The following is a 12864-nucleotide window of genomic DNA, read 5'->3' on the forward strand; positions in this document are numbered from 1 at the left end:
AGAAGAGCACAGAGCAGCGTTACCGAACTAAGTGAAAACTTTTCTGGTTTCCTATAACCTGTTAGACTCAATACTGGAGTTAGGAGACTTCAAAGATTAGTTTGTTTGTTTTTGTTTCGGTTTTTGTACTTAATTAAACGCTGGCAGTAGATATGTAAATTGAATTTTAAGGCTAAGGCATAAGTGTTTATAGCAGTTTGATGAATAGTGCAACAGGCAATAGAGTTAGAATGGGGGTACTGACACTTTAAATAATTATGCTCAAACTGACATATCTACAGTAGTGAGTATATACATGCACTCGCGTGTGTCTGAGGCAGTCTCATTCCAGAGCTATGTAGCCCAGGTTGGCCTCAGAACTGCAGTTCAGATATCACTGGGAGGTGAAGGGAAGAGAACCATGACTTCAGCCTGAGCTCCACAGAGAATTTGCAGCCATACTTTCTCAAACCGCAACAATAAAACTAAACATAAGAAAGAGAGCAGAGAAGGAGGTAAATTAGGGCTCTCCTGCCTCAGACTGTCGTGTGTTATCTGGCCAGTGCCACCAGGCCCAGCAGTGCAGAGTTGCTCCACAGGGTCAGTAAGCGGTTGCCAGGCTAACCAGGCGACGAAGGTAGGGAACGCTCCTAGATAGCTGTCCTTCGCATGTCCGCCGAGCCTACAAATCCCAGAATGCACTGCGGTGAGCGGAGGCGGAGCGGCGTGAAGGCCGAGTTCTGTGATTGGCGAAGAGCGCCAGGCCAATTGGAGGCGCTGTTGTTTGTCAGTCCCGGAGCCGGTCTGCTGAGGGAAGGTGGCAAGATGGTGTTGGAGAGCACTATGGTTTGGTGAGGAACTTCGGACTTGTCCAGGGGGTCGCGTCTGGTCGCTGGTCGCTGGTGCTCGTGGCGCCGAGGCGGGAGGGCCTGGGGTGGGGACGGGGCCGCCGGCGGAGATGTGGCTTTGGGGCCCGGGGAGAGACAGGCAGGCGACTCCTGAGTCATCCCGGCCCAGGAACTCAGGCCCTGGAACCCCTGTTCCCCAGACCAGCCTCCCTTTAGCCTGGTTCGCTTACCCAGCTCTCCCTCCTTGTCTCCGGTAAAGGAAAGAGCATTAGGAGCGGAGGCCAACCGCCCCATCCACTCGACTCGAACTTTGTTGCCTTTCCCTGTAGTTTATCTCAGGGAAACCTCACAACAACATTCGGGAAAAGTAGTCCTTCATTTCATGAGTCGGACTTAGGTGATTTACTCTAGCCATACAGCACATTAAGTGGTTGTGATACCCAGAAGTCAATTTCAGAACTACCGGACGGTGCTCTTCTTCGATGAATTAGCTCTTACCAGGTTTATGCTCGGGATGTGTACCTATTGGAAGTTGGATTAGAAGCTGAGAACCAGAAAAAAGGAAAAATAAAAGTAAAGCTGAGGATATTTATTTTTCAGGGCTACAAGAGGGTTTTGTTTTTGTTTTTTTCAGAAACGGGTATTGAATCCGGAGTTCTGTGAAGGCAGGGAAAGAGCTGTACGAATGAGCCACACCCCTTCTTTATTGCATTTATTGTTTGTTATCCTTATTATTTTTTAGATAGAGTTTTTACACTGTAGCTCAGGCTGGCTTTGAACTCATTATTTGAGAAGATGCATAGGCTGGCCTTGAACTTGGACTTTCTGTTTCCACCTTCCAAGTATATAGGACTATAATTAGCCTGAGTCACCAGAACCATGCTTCACTTTGGAGATTGTCTAGCACTGCCACCTAAAATACAGGGTGCTGCCAGACTGTTTTCCAGCACTTGGAAGGTGAGATGGGGTTTCATGATCAGGTCTACCTAGCAAAACTCTGTCTCAAAGGAACACAACCAGGACACGAGGTGAAATTTAAATTTCAGGTAAATAATGAATGATTTTTAGACGAAATGATTTTAAGTACAACCCAGATATTGCTCTTAAAAGTTACTTGTTGTGGCTGCACGTGGTGGTTCGTGTCTGCAATCCCAGCACTGGAGGAAGCAGAGGCCGGTGGATCTCTGTGTGTTTCAGGCCACCCTGGTTTACAGTGTGAGTTCCAGAACAGCCAGGGCTACACAGAGAAACTCTGTCAGGAAAAAAACAACAAAACACAGCCACAAAATAGTTACTTGTTGGTGCTGGAGAGATAGTTGAGTGGATAAGAGCACTTGCTGTTCTTTCAGAGGACTAGAGTTCAGTTCCCAGCATCCATATTATACTGTTCACAGCTGCCTTCTTGAATGGTCCAGAAGCTCCAGTGCCTTTGACCTCTGTGGACATACACATACGCACAGCTAAAAACAATAAAAATAAATCTTGAAATTTAGTTGTTATTTGTCTGAAATTAAAATTTTACCTCAAGTCCTATTTTTTTTTTTCCACTTCTGGGAGAGATTATGTTAAAGTAGAAAGAAGGTAGATTTAGCACCCACAGTCCAGTCACTGGCAGTCACCTTTTGCACATTCTTGAAGAATTGTAGTAACTTCTACATGTCTCAGGGTATAGGTAGAACGTGAGTACTGTAGCATCATGGTATTTGGGGAGTTCTCAGAATTCAGGAGATGTGAAGAGAGGTCATTACAAAGTTGCTGAAGTGAGAAGTCCCATGTTGGGGAAAATAGACCACAGCATGGCTTTTAATGTAGGTTGTTGGTGTAAGGTGGGGGGGGGGGGGATCACTGTAGAAAGAAATCATGAATGAAGAGCTTGAACTCTGTTCTGTACCCTGGCAAGAAGATGCTAAGGGTGAGGGAGTCAGACCTTTGTACAGCTTGGCATTTAAGAACATTGGTCTAACCAGATGTTGTATTACATACCCATAATCAGCACAGGAGAGTTGAAACAGAAGGAACATGAATTTGAGGCCAGCTTGGAGTACATAATGAGGTCCTGTTTCAAAACAAAAAACAAATCCCCAAAGTTTAGACCTGAGACATCAGCCATCAGTATAATTGCCCAGGACAAGAATAATGAGAGCATTCCTGGGTCTCCTTCCTTTCTAGGCAATAGGGTTTTCTGTAGGGGCCTATTTTAAAATGCAGATATTTTGTCTTTATTCCTTATCAGCAGAGCCAGACCTTTTTTTGTTTTTGGCTTTTTGAAGGAGGGTTTCTCTGTGTAGCTAAGTAGAGAAGCGAGTCCTAGACTTGCTTTGTAGATCAGGTTGTCCTCAAACTGACAGAGAGGCCTGCCTCTGCCTCTGTGAGTGCTGGGATCAAAGGCATGTGCCACTGCATGTAATATCTCTCTTTCCTTGATGGTTAGTTTTTTTTTTTTTTTTTTTTTTAATACATGATATCATGCTTGGTCAGTAGGCTAGCCTGGAGCTCACTGGAACACTTGTTTTTACTGCTGTTGTAATAGAGATGTTTTCTCAAGTTGTGCTGCCACACACCTTTTATTTTTATTTTTTAAAATTTATTTATTTTACATGAGTGCTCTATTTGCATGTACACTTGTATGCCAGATGAAGGCATCAGATTTCATATAGATGGTTGTGAGCCACCATGTGGTTGCTAGGAACTGAACTCAGGACCTCTGGAAAAGCAGACAGTACTCTTAACCTCTGAGCCATCTCTCTAGCCCCATGGCACGCATTTTTAATGCCGGCAATTTGGAGGTAGATTCAGGAAGATTAGTTCATTGTCATCTTCAGTTATAGAAAGCTCATCCTGTTTCTAAGGGAGACTGAGGTGAAGGGAGGATAAGGCGACAGGATCTCAGTGTGTTGCCCAAGTCAGACCCCAAATCCTGGGTTCAAGAAATCCTCTTTTGACTTCCCAAGTAGCTCAGCTTTCAGGAAGCTCTGTTGCCTGTCTTGTATTTCACTGGTGGATTGATTGGTTTTGCAGTACTTGGGATCAAACTTAGGACCTTTTTCATGTTAGGCAAGGATCCTATCACAGAACTTCATCACAGCTGTGTTCAGTATTAAAATTATGATGTCATGGAAAGGTTGGGTAATACAATACCTTAAGCCCAATTTTGTTATTGTGGGGTTGAAGGAGAGAATTAAATGCTGCTGAGGGAAAGCAGTTCTAAGAAATACAAACAATACCACCCTATTCATTCCAACCTGGAGACTGGGAAAGCCGGGCAGTGTGGGGTTTTGTTTGAAACGTGATCTTGCTATGTAGCCCTGCTTGAATTCCCTGTAGTCCTCTTGCCTCTGGACTACTAGGATTAACATTGGCGATGTGGCTTTTTGAGGAATGCATGCATAGGTGGTAAGGCATCTCTTTTTTTCCACCAGTAAGCACTCTTTTTCCTTAGAGGTTGTGAGGCAATGCAACTACGTTGTTGTTCACTGTCAGTTTTCTCTCCCTAAAGCACCTGTCATACTCTGACCATTTCCCCATTCTTATTTATTCACTGGTCTTGCTCACAGCCCTTGCACTTAGCTGTTCTATCCAAGTTGTGCTCAAAGCCTCTATTGTTTTTATACCTGTACTTGCCACTTCCTTGGATACTTGAGAGGCTGCCCTCTCCTGAGAGTAACTGGGAGCTATTTCAGGAAAGCAGGACTTGAGTGGCATGGCCAGTGGGATCAGCTGGGTCTTCACATAGTTTGTTCACAGGTGTGTTTGGGTCAACGCTAAAGCTAGTCTCAATCCGTGGTGGTGCAATCAAATCCAGGGTATCACACATGTGTTTATCATCTCTCTGCTAAGCACGTTACATGCATATAATTCTCAGTGCAACCCCATATGAAGAATACAAGGAAAAACATGTAGGGCCTGGCAACGTGGCTCAACTGGTAAAAGTGCTTGCCTTGTAAGTCTGATGACCGCTTCAATTTCTGGCACCCTGGGAAGAGAGACCCACTTCCCAAAAGCTGTCTTCTGACTTCTATATGCATATCATGGCAAACATGTGCCTACATGCCCAATAATAAATAGTGTGAGAGAGTAAAGTAACTGGACCTTAGAAAAACAAGCAACTTTCTTAGAGATAAAAAATTAACCAGGGGTCCCAGGTGTAGTGGTGCACACCTTTAATCCCAGCACAAGGGAGCCAGAGGCAGGTGTGTCTCTGTAAGTGAGCTCCAAGACAGCCAGGGCTACACATAGAAATCTTGTCTCTAAAACCAAAAAATTAACCAGGGACTGGAGTGTGATGTTCAGTGGTCAGAAGAGATGGTTCAGTTCTCAGCATCTACATGTTGTTTCAAATCATCTGTAATTCCAGTTCCAGGGGGTGGCAGGATGAGAACAGGAATCCGCGCCTCAACTGACATTCCACCACCTGCTGTTTCTGCTTATTTTTCTTCCTTCTTCCCTCCCTGTCTTCTTCTGTCCTTTTTTGGTTTTCTAAGATGGTTTCTCTGTAACAGCCCTGGCTGTCCTGGACTTACTTTGTAGACCAGGCTGGTCTTGAACTTACAGTGATCTACCTGCCTCTGCCTTTCAAGTGTTCCAAGTGCTGGGATTAAAGGTGTGCGCCACCGTGCCTGGCTTCTTGTTTTTAATACATTATCCCTCATCATTTTTTATTCTATTTATTATCACATAAAGCTCTTATAAGACGGAAAAGAAGTCACCGCTGAACCAGAATTTAGGTTTCAAACAGAAAGTATCTCGGTCTGGGCACTGCCCCTTCACATAGCACAGGCAGTGTCACTGGCTGTAAGAGCAAGAGTTGGTCCTGAACCAAGAGTGTGGCTCAGTGCTAGATAGTAGATTGTGTGACTAACTCCTCTCCTCTTCAAAAATGGCAGAGGACTTGAGTCTGTATTTCATAGTATGTAGATTCTGGTTTGGATTTTTGTTTGTTTGGTTGTTTTTTTTGTTTTTGTTTTCTTTGAGATAGGGTCTCACATAGCCCAGGCTGGCCTCAGACTTACAATGTAGTTGAAGCTGGCCATGCATTCCTGATCCTCCTAGCTTCATATGCCAAGTTCCAGGATTATAGCTGTATGCTACCTCATCTGGTCTATATACTCTGTTAAGATACAAAGAGTTACAGGTGATTCTGTGTTCCAGGAAGCCTAAAAGCCACTACTGTACTACAGTGTGTCTGGCAGGAGGTGTTGAAGGGTCCATTTGTGGAGGATCCATTCAGGGGATCCTTCAGTGTTTTCCCCCCTCTCTTTTCTCCTAATCCGACAGTGTGGACAACAGTGAGTACATGCGGAATGGAGACTTCCTTCCCACCCGGTTGCAGGCCCAGCAGGATGCTGTCAACATCGTATGTCACTCAAAGACCCGAAGCAACCCTGAGAATAACGTGGGCCTCATCACACTGGCCAAGTACGTGGGACACAGTGGGGCTTTAAAGGTGGGTGGTGTTCTCGTTGGGTTTGTAGGTGGCTGCCCCTCGCTTGATAGCACAAGTCTGTTTTCATCCATCCCTGTGTTCTTCCTTCTTCAGTGTGGTCAGTGCAGCTGCTTGTGGTAGAGGAGGATTTGTTGACCTTGGTTTGGGTTGGTTTAATCCTTTTTTTTTTTAACCTAAAAACAAAAGAATTTATTATTTATATAATATTCTGCCTGCATGCCAGAAGAAGGCACCAGGTCTCATTATAGATGGTTGTGAGCTATCATGTGGTTGCTGGGAATTGAACTCAGGACCTTTGGACAGCCAGTGCTCTGAACCTCTGAGCACTCCTGTTTTGTTTTGTTTTTTCACACAGGGTTTTTCATGTAGCTCTGGTTAACTTCAAACTTGAATGAACTTTTCTTTTTTTAAAGATTTATGTATTTACATATTTTGTATTATATATATGTGAATATATTTTTTGCCTGCGCGTATGTATGTATATGCACCATGGTCATGCCTGCTGTACTCAGAGGTCTGAAAAAGGGGTTCAGATCCCCTGGAACTGGAGTTAGAGCTGATTGTGAGCCACCATGTGGGTGCTGGGAAATGAAGCTGGGTCCTGTGCAAGAATAGTAAGTGCTCTTAACCAAGAGCCATCACTTCAGCTACCTCTCTTTTTAGAGACAGGGTCTCATTATATAGTCTTAGCTGGCGTCAGACTTGGAGATCTGTTGTATCTGCCTCCTTCATGCAGACTAAAGGCTTGCACCATCTTGTCCTTCAGGAGACCCTATCATAAAAAGGATAAAAGCTGTTTGTTGTAGTAAATTAAAAAATTGTGCTGTTGGGCTATATAATTTGCCCTATGATTATCATGGCGATATTATCTAACTCACTATCACAAATGATAAGACACAGACACCTGGTAGATTTTATAGTTGCTTTATTTCCCTTGGGCTGGGCAGACATTCCTACCTACCCTGTCTGAATCACTTCACCTTCCACCTCCCAGCCCCCATCCAATGCCATCCTCCTTAACCATCCTGTCTTCCATCTGTAATCTTATAAATACTTGCTTTTATTCTTCATCTGGGCTTTTTACACGATTATTGGAGTCCTTCCTCCCAGCCCCACGTGGTTTTTTTCTCCAGGCTAACTCATCGTGGCATTCTCCTCCTCCCTCTCTTCCTGTCCATCTGTCTCCCGTGATTCTTGAACCCAAAAGCCTGGGAACCTTAGCCATGCTTATCCCATTCTGCTCTGCCCAGGTATAGGCTGCTTAATCAACCAATCAGGTATGTCTTAGGCAGGTTTACAAAACAATGATAGGTGTAACCAGAGGGCCAGTAACACGCATCAGACCAATCTCCAACAGTTGTTTTTAAGGTCTCTGAAAAAAAGATGAATAGCCAGGTGATGGTGGAACACGCCTTTAATCTCAGCACTGGAGAGGCAGAGGCAGGCGGATCTCTGAGTTTGAAGCCAGCCTGGTCTACAGAGTGAGTTCCAGGACAGCCAGAACTTCACAGAGAAGCCCTGGGGGTGAGGGTGGGGGAAGGAAGAAAGAAGAGAAAAGGTGAATGGAGTGGTTCGGAGGCCTATGTGATCTGAACTCACGGAAATGCTTTGCTCACACCTAGTGACTGTGAGGTGCTGACCACACTCACCCCTGACACTGGCCGCATCCTCTCCAAGCTTCACACCGTCCAACCCAAGGGCAAGATCACCTTCTGCACTGGCATCCGCGTGGCCCATGTGAGTCCTGCTGGCTCCCTGCTGTGAGGACTGTGATCATTTCTTCAGAACTGATATAGAGCTAGATAGAGGAAGAAGAGAGGACCTAGTCAGTGTATCTCAACTTTCTTGACCCTTTAAAACAGTGCCTCATGTGCTAACCCCAACCATAAAATTATTTTTGGTGCTACTCATAACTGCAATTTTGCTACTGTTATGAATTATAATGCAAATGTTAACATGCAGGAAAACTGATAAGCGACCCTTATGAAAGGGTCATCTGACCCCTTACAGGTTGGGAACCACTGAATTAGAGGTCGCTTACTCAGTATAGAAAGGATGGGTCAGGATGGATGTGAGGAATATGAAAGCAGAGTCCTTAGACTTGAGGAGTGGTCTTATCACTTTGGTCCTCTTGAGGCACAACAGAAAGAATAGGTGCATGCCTTGAGCGAGCATGGTTTATAGATACTGTGAGGAAAAGAAGGAATAGGGTGACACAGGGAGGAACTTGCTCCTTGTGGCTAACTGAGGATTTCTTTCCTTTCTAAGCTGGCTCTGAAGCACCGGCAGGGCAAGAATCACAAGATGCGCATTATCGCCTTCATAGGGAGCCCTGTGGAAGACAATGAAAAGGATGTGAGTCCGCAGACAAGCCTGCCAGGCAGAGCCTACAGTTGAAAATGTCCTGAAACACTTAGAACTGGGTAGAGGTGTTGGGCATATCATCTGGGGACAGGTGGATGTGTGATTGCAGTGCTGTGGGCACACCTTTGGTAGGTGGTGGATTCTGTTTGTGAGGCAAGTTCAGTCGTCACTACATAGAATCAATTTCTTGACTCTTTTCCCTTTTTCTCCTAGCTGGTGAAACTAGCTAAACGCCTCAAGAAAGAAAAAGTGAATGTTGACATCATCAATTTTGGGGAAGAGGTAAGTCAGGATTACAGACCATTATCTGATCTATTTGGTTATGAACAGGGTTGTCTTTTCCTGGAATTCCTGCTGGGACTGTCTGGAGACAGCTGCAGCTGTAGACTGAGGAACAGTATGTGAAGGGGCTTTCTTGTCATTTGTTCTCTGCTCTGCAGGAGGTAAACACAGAGAAGCTGACGGCCTTTGTGAACACACTGAACGGCAAGGACGGAACCGGGTCACATCTAGTGACAGTGCCTCCCGGGCCCAGCTTGGCCGATGCTCTCATCAGTTCTCCTATTCTGGCTGGTGAAGGTGGTGCCATGCTGGGTCTCGGTGCCAGTGACTTTGAGTTTGGAGTAGACCCCAGTGCTGATCCCGAGTTGGCCCTAGTAAGCAGTTGTTGACCCTGGGGTTCTGATGTTTCTACAGACACCAGCTGATGGGGTTAGATAGTCCTGAGCACCTCCATATCATCATTTTCTAAGACCCTTTTCATATCCTCTTCTCATGCTGTCTTGATTTTGAAGGGCACCAGGGCAAGACTCCACCTTTTTTCTAATTAAGCCCAAGCTCTGCCCAGCTGCTTCCATTTTTCCCTAAGCAGTTCCCAGTGTTACAGCTTCTCCCCTGTGATAAAGCAGAAGGTGCCCCCTGTGCTCTCTAGCCACAGCATCAGCTATTGCCCCAGTAGTTGCTCGTCTTGCTTTTTACCAGGCCCTTCGTGTTTCTATGGAAGAGCAGCGGCAGCGGCAGGAGGAAGAGGCACGGCGGGCTGCTGCGGCCTCTGCGGCTGAGGCTGGAATTGCTACATCTGGGACTGAAGGTGAAAGAGGTGGATTCTGAAGTCCCGGGCCTGAGGGAGATAGCCATTTTAGACTGTGGAGTGGGAAGGGTTGGGCTGGGCGTGGAGAGTAGCGTGGACAGCCCTATGGGATGTTCACTAGCTCTATCCTGCCCTTCTGTCCTTTCCTAGACTCAGATGACGCCCTGCTAAAGATGACCATCAACCAGCAGGAGTTTGGCCGTGCTGGGCTTCCTGACCTAAGCAGCATGACTGAGGAGGAGCAGATTGCCTATGCCATGCAGATGTCCCTTCAGGGAGCAGGTGAGCAAGGGCCTGGGTGGCAGTGCCTGGGCAGAGGTTGGGGTGAGGAGAGAGCACTGAGCAGACTGCTTCTGTCCTTTCCTCAGAGTTTGGCCAAGCAGAGTCAGCTGACATCGATGCCAGCTCAGCCATGGACACATCAGAGCCAGTCAAGGTGAGTGCCAGCAGTCACCCTCTGACCCAGTCAGGTCTGAAATCCCCTTGTATTCAGATTCTCAGCCTCTTAGTGCTGGGCCTTTCCTCCCTAGCATTTCATAAGTGACGCCTTCGAGGAATAGAAGGAAACACAAAGATGTATTTCTTTGTAAACCTTGCAAGGCAACAGAGTGATTTAGAGGAATGTTTCATTGTCCTGGAGTTTTCTAGTGGGAGTGGTCTGGATAGTTCTATGGGATTCCTCCCAAGAGGGTCTGGGAGAAAGGAAAGCTAGCTGTTCTCCAGCAGGAGAGCTGCTGTCTGGTTTTACCCTCTGAACTCAGCAGGCTTTGCAGGCTTCTGTGTTGTCAGGAATGCAGACACCATTCATGGGCACGGATGGTGCTGCCATGTCCCTTTCCTTCCCTTGGTTGTACACCCCAACCCCTGCAGTCAGGAGTGGGCAGCACCTTGTTCCTCTCCCATGTTATGCATTCCCGCCAGCGTACAATGCTGCCTATGGTCCCCAGTTCATGGTACCCATTTTCAGGAAGAGGATGACTATGACGTGATGCAGGACCCAGAGTTCCTTCAGAGCGTCCTAGAGAACCTGCCAGGCGTGGATCCCAACAATGAAGCCATTCGAAATGCAATGGGCTCTCTGGCCTCCCAGGCCACCAAGGATGGCAAGAAAGACAAGAAAGAGGAAGACAAGAAGTGAGAGCAGAGGGAGGGCTATCTGAGTCTGCCCAGGGGACTGTACAGACGGGGTTGCTTGTAGACTTAAGATGTGCTATCTGCAGCCTTTACAACCTGAATAATAAAGCGAGGCAAGTTTTTCCCTTTTGTTTCAAGTGGTGTTAGCTTTGCATATAAGAGGGAAGGGGTGGACCTGAAGGAATGTCCTCCACCTCCTGCTCTGCAGGTAGCTCCTTCCTGTTATCTCTGACAGTTCCTTGGGCTATTTTCCTTTTTCATTAAAAGAAGTTTTGACCAGGTGTTTTGGCACACACCTGTGATCCAGCATTCATTCAGGTAGATCTCTGTGAGTTCAAGGCTAGCCCGTTCTACAAATTGAGTCCAGGACGGCCAAGGCTACATACAGAAACCCTGTGTACGTTTCTTAAAAAAAAAAAAAAAAAAGTTTTGCCTAGAACTCACTCTTTTTTTTTTTTTTTTTTAAAGATTTACTTATTACACAATATCTGCTTATATATTTTCCTGCACTTCAGAAGAGGGCACCAGATCTCACTATAGATGGTTGTGAGCCACCATGTGGTTGTTGGGAATTGAACTCAGGACCTCTGGAAGAGCAGCCAGCGCTCTTAACCTCTGAGCCATCTCTCCAGCCCCTAGGACTCACTCTTAAGTCCCAGGGCCACTGAGGTGAATAGAGGACAGCATCGAGGTTGAAATCTAGGGACAAAAACAATCCATGTTTGATAAGTCAAAGAATTATGTATTTACTTATTTGTTTTGGGTTTCTTTTGTTTTGTTTTTTGTTTTTGAGACAGGGTTTCTTTGTATAGCCTTGGCTGCCCTGGACTCGCTTTATAGACCACACTGGTCTCAAACTCACAGAGATCTGCCTGCCTCTGCCTCCCAGAGTGCTGGGATTACAGGTGTGCACCACTGTGCCTGGCTTTTTTTCCCCCCTTTCTTTTTTTGAGACAAGGTCTCACTATGTAGCCCTGGCTGGTCTATACTCATTAAGTATACTAAATTGACCTTAAACTCAACAGATATCTATTAGTCTCTGTCTCCCCATTGCTGGGATTAAAGTTCTAGACGATGCTTGGCTCAGAAGAGAATTAAGAGGGGTATGACAAGATGTCTCAGTGTGTAAAGGCACTTGCCATGAAAACTAATTACAATTTTTTTTTTTTTTTTTTTTTTTTTTTTTAGTTTTTAAAGGTGCATACACCTTTAATCCCAGCACTCAGGGTTAAGGGAAACAGAGGCAGGTGGATCTCTGTGTGTTCAAGGCCAGCCTGGTCCACAGTGTGAGTTCCAGGACAGCCAGGACTACACAGAGAAACCCTGTTTGGAAAAAAGATAAACAAAGGTTTGTATATGGGTGTCTGTCTGCATGTGCCCACAGAGACCAGAGGATGACACTGAATTCCCAGAAACTGGGGTTACAGATGGTTGTGACAAGCCAGATAACCTTGTTGTGTATGTAGGAAAGTTAGTTTTTTTTTTCTCTCTCTCTGACACTTGGGATGTTTTTAGTCTAGCCCAAGCTGAGCTATACGGCAGTCCTGCCATAGTCTCCCAAGAGCTAGGACTATAAACCATGTTGGTATTGAGACTCAAAACCTGGGTCCTCTAGAAGAACAGCCAACACTCTTAACTGCTAAGCCATCTCTCCAGCCTCTAATGACAAGAGTTTGATCTCTAGAGTCTACATAAAGCTGTTAGGAGGAACTGGTCTCCACTTAAATGTCATTGTACATACATGACCCCCTCCCCCCATAATAATAAATACAATAGCAAGTTAAAGAGAACTATGAACCAAGTATTATTGGATAGTAAGAAGGTAAGGTCTAAACGGGGGACCTCAGAGCAGGTTCCTGAGGGACGTTTGAGTTCTCTGAAAAAGACAGGAAGAGATCAGTGTAGAGACACATTTGAAGACGTGAGCAGCTAATAGATTGGTTTTTGGAGTGACCAAGAATCAGTGTAATTTAGGACTAGCTTCCTATGAATGCACAAAAATGGTA

The 12864-nt window shown here is 45.7% G+C and overlaps 1 protein-coding gene across 2 annotated transcripts; it reads left to right on the forward strand.

Moving 5' to 3' along the window:
- The first annotated feature begins 764 nt into the window (after positions 1-764).
- Psmd4 (proteasome 26S subunit ubiquitin receptor, non-ATPase 4) lies at positions 765-10980 on the forward strand. 2 transcript variants are annotated; one of them, XM_055609117.1, is made up of 10 exons: positions 765-830; positions 6102-6242; positions 7893-8007; positions 8539-8625; positions 8848-8916; positions 9075-9290; positions 9616-9733; positions 9875-10006; positions 10093-10160; positions 10692-10980. In XM_055609117.1, the coding sequence occupies exons 1-10, from the start codon at positions 805-807 to the stop codon at positions 10860-10862; spliced, it is 1143 nt and encodes a 380-aa protein (XP_055465092.1). In that variant the 5' UTR covers positions 765-804; the 3' UTR covers positions 10863-10980. The 2 variants fall into 2 exon arrangements, with proteins under 2 accessions (XP_055465092.1, XP_055465093.1); XM_055609118.1 differs by having other exon boundaries at positions 9616-9724.
- The last annotated feature ends 1884 nt before the right edge of the window (positions 10981-12864 follow it).

Source organism: Psammomys obesus, unplaced genomic scaffold, assembly GCF_907164565.1.
Source record: "Psammomys obesus unplaced genomic scaffold, mPsaObe1.curated_primary_1811, whole genome shotgun sequence".
In the NCBI taxonomy this organism is placed as follows: Eukaryota; Metazoa; Chordata; class Mammalia; order Rodentia; family Muridae; genus Psammomys; species Psammomys obesus.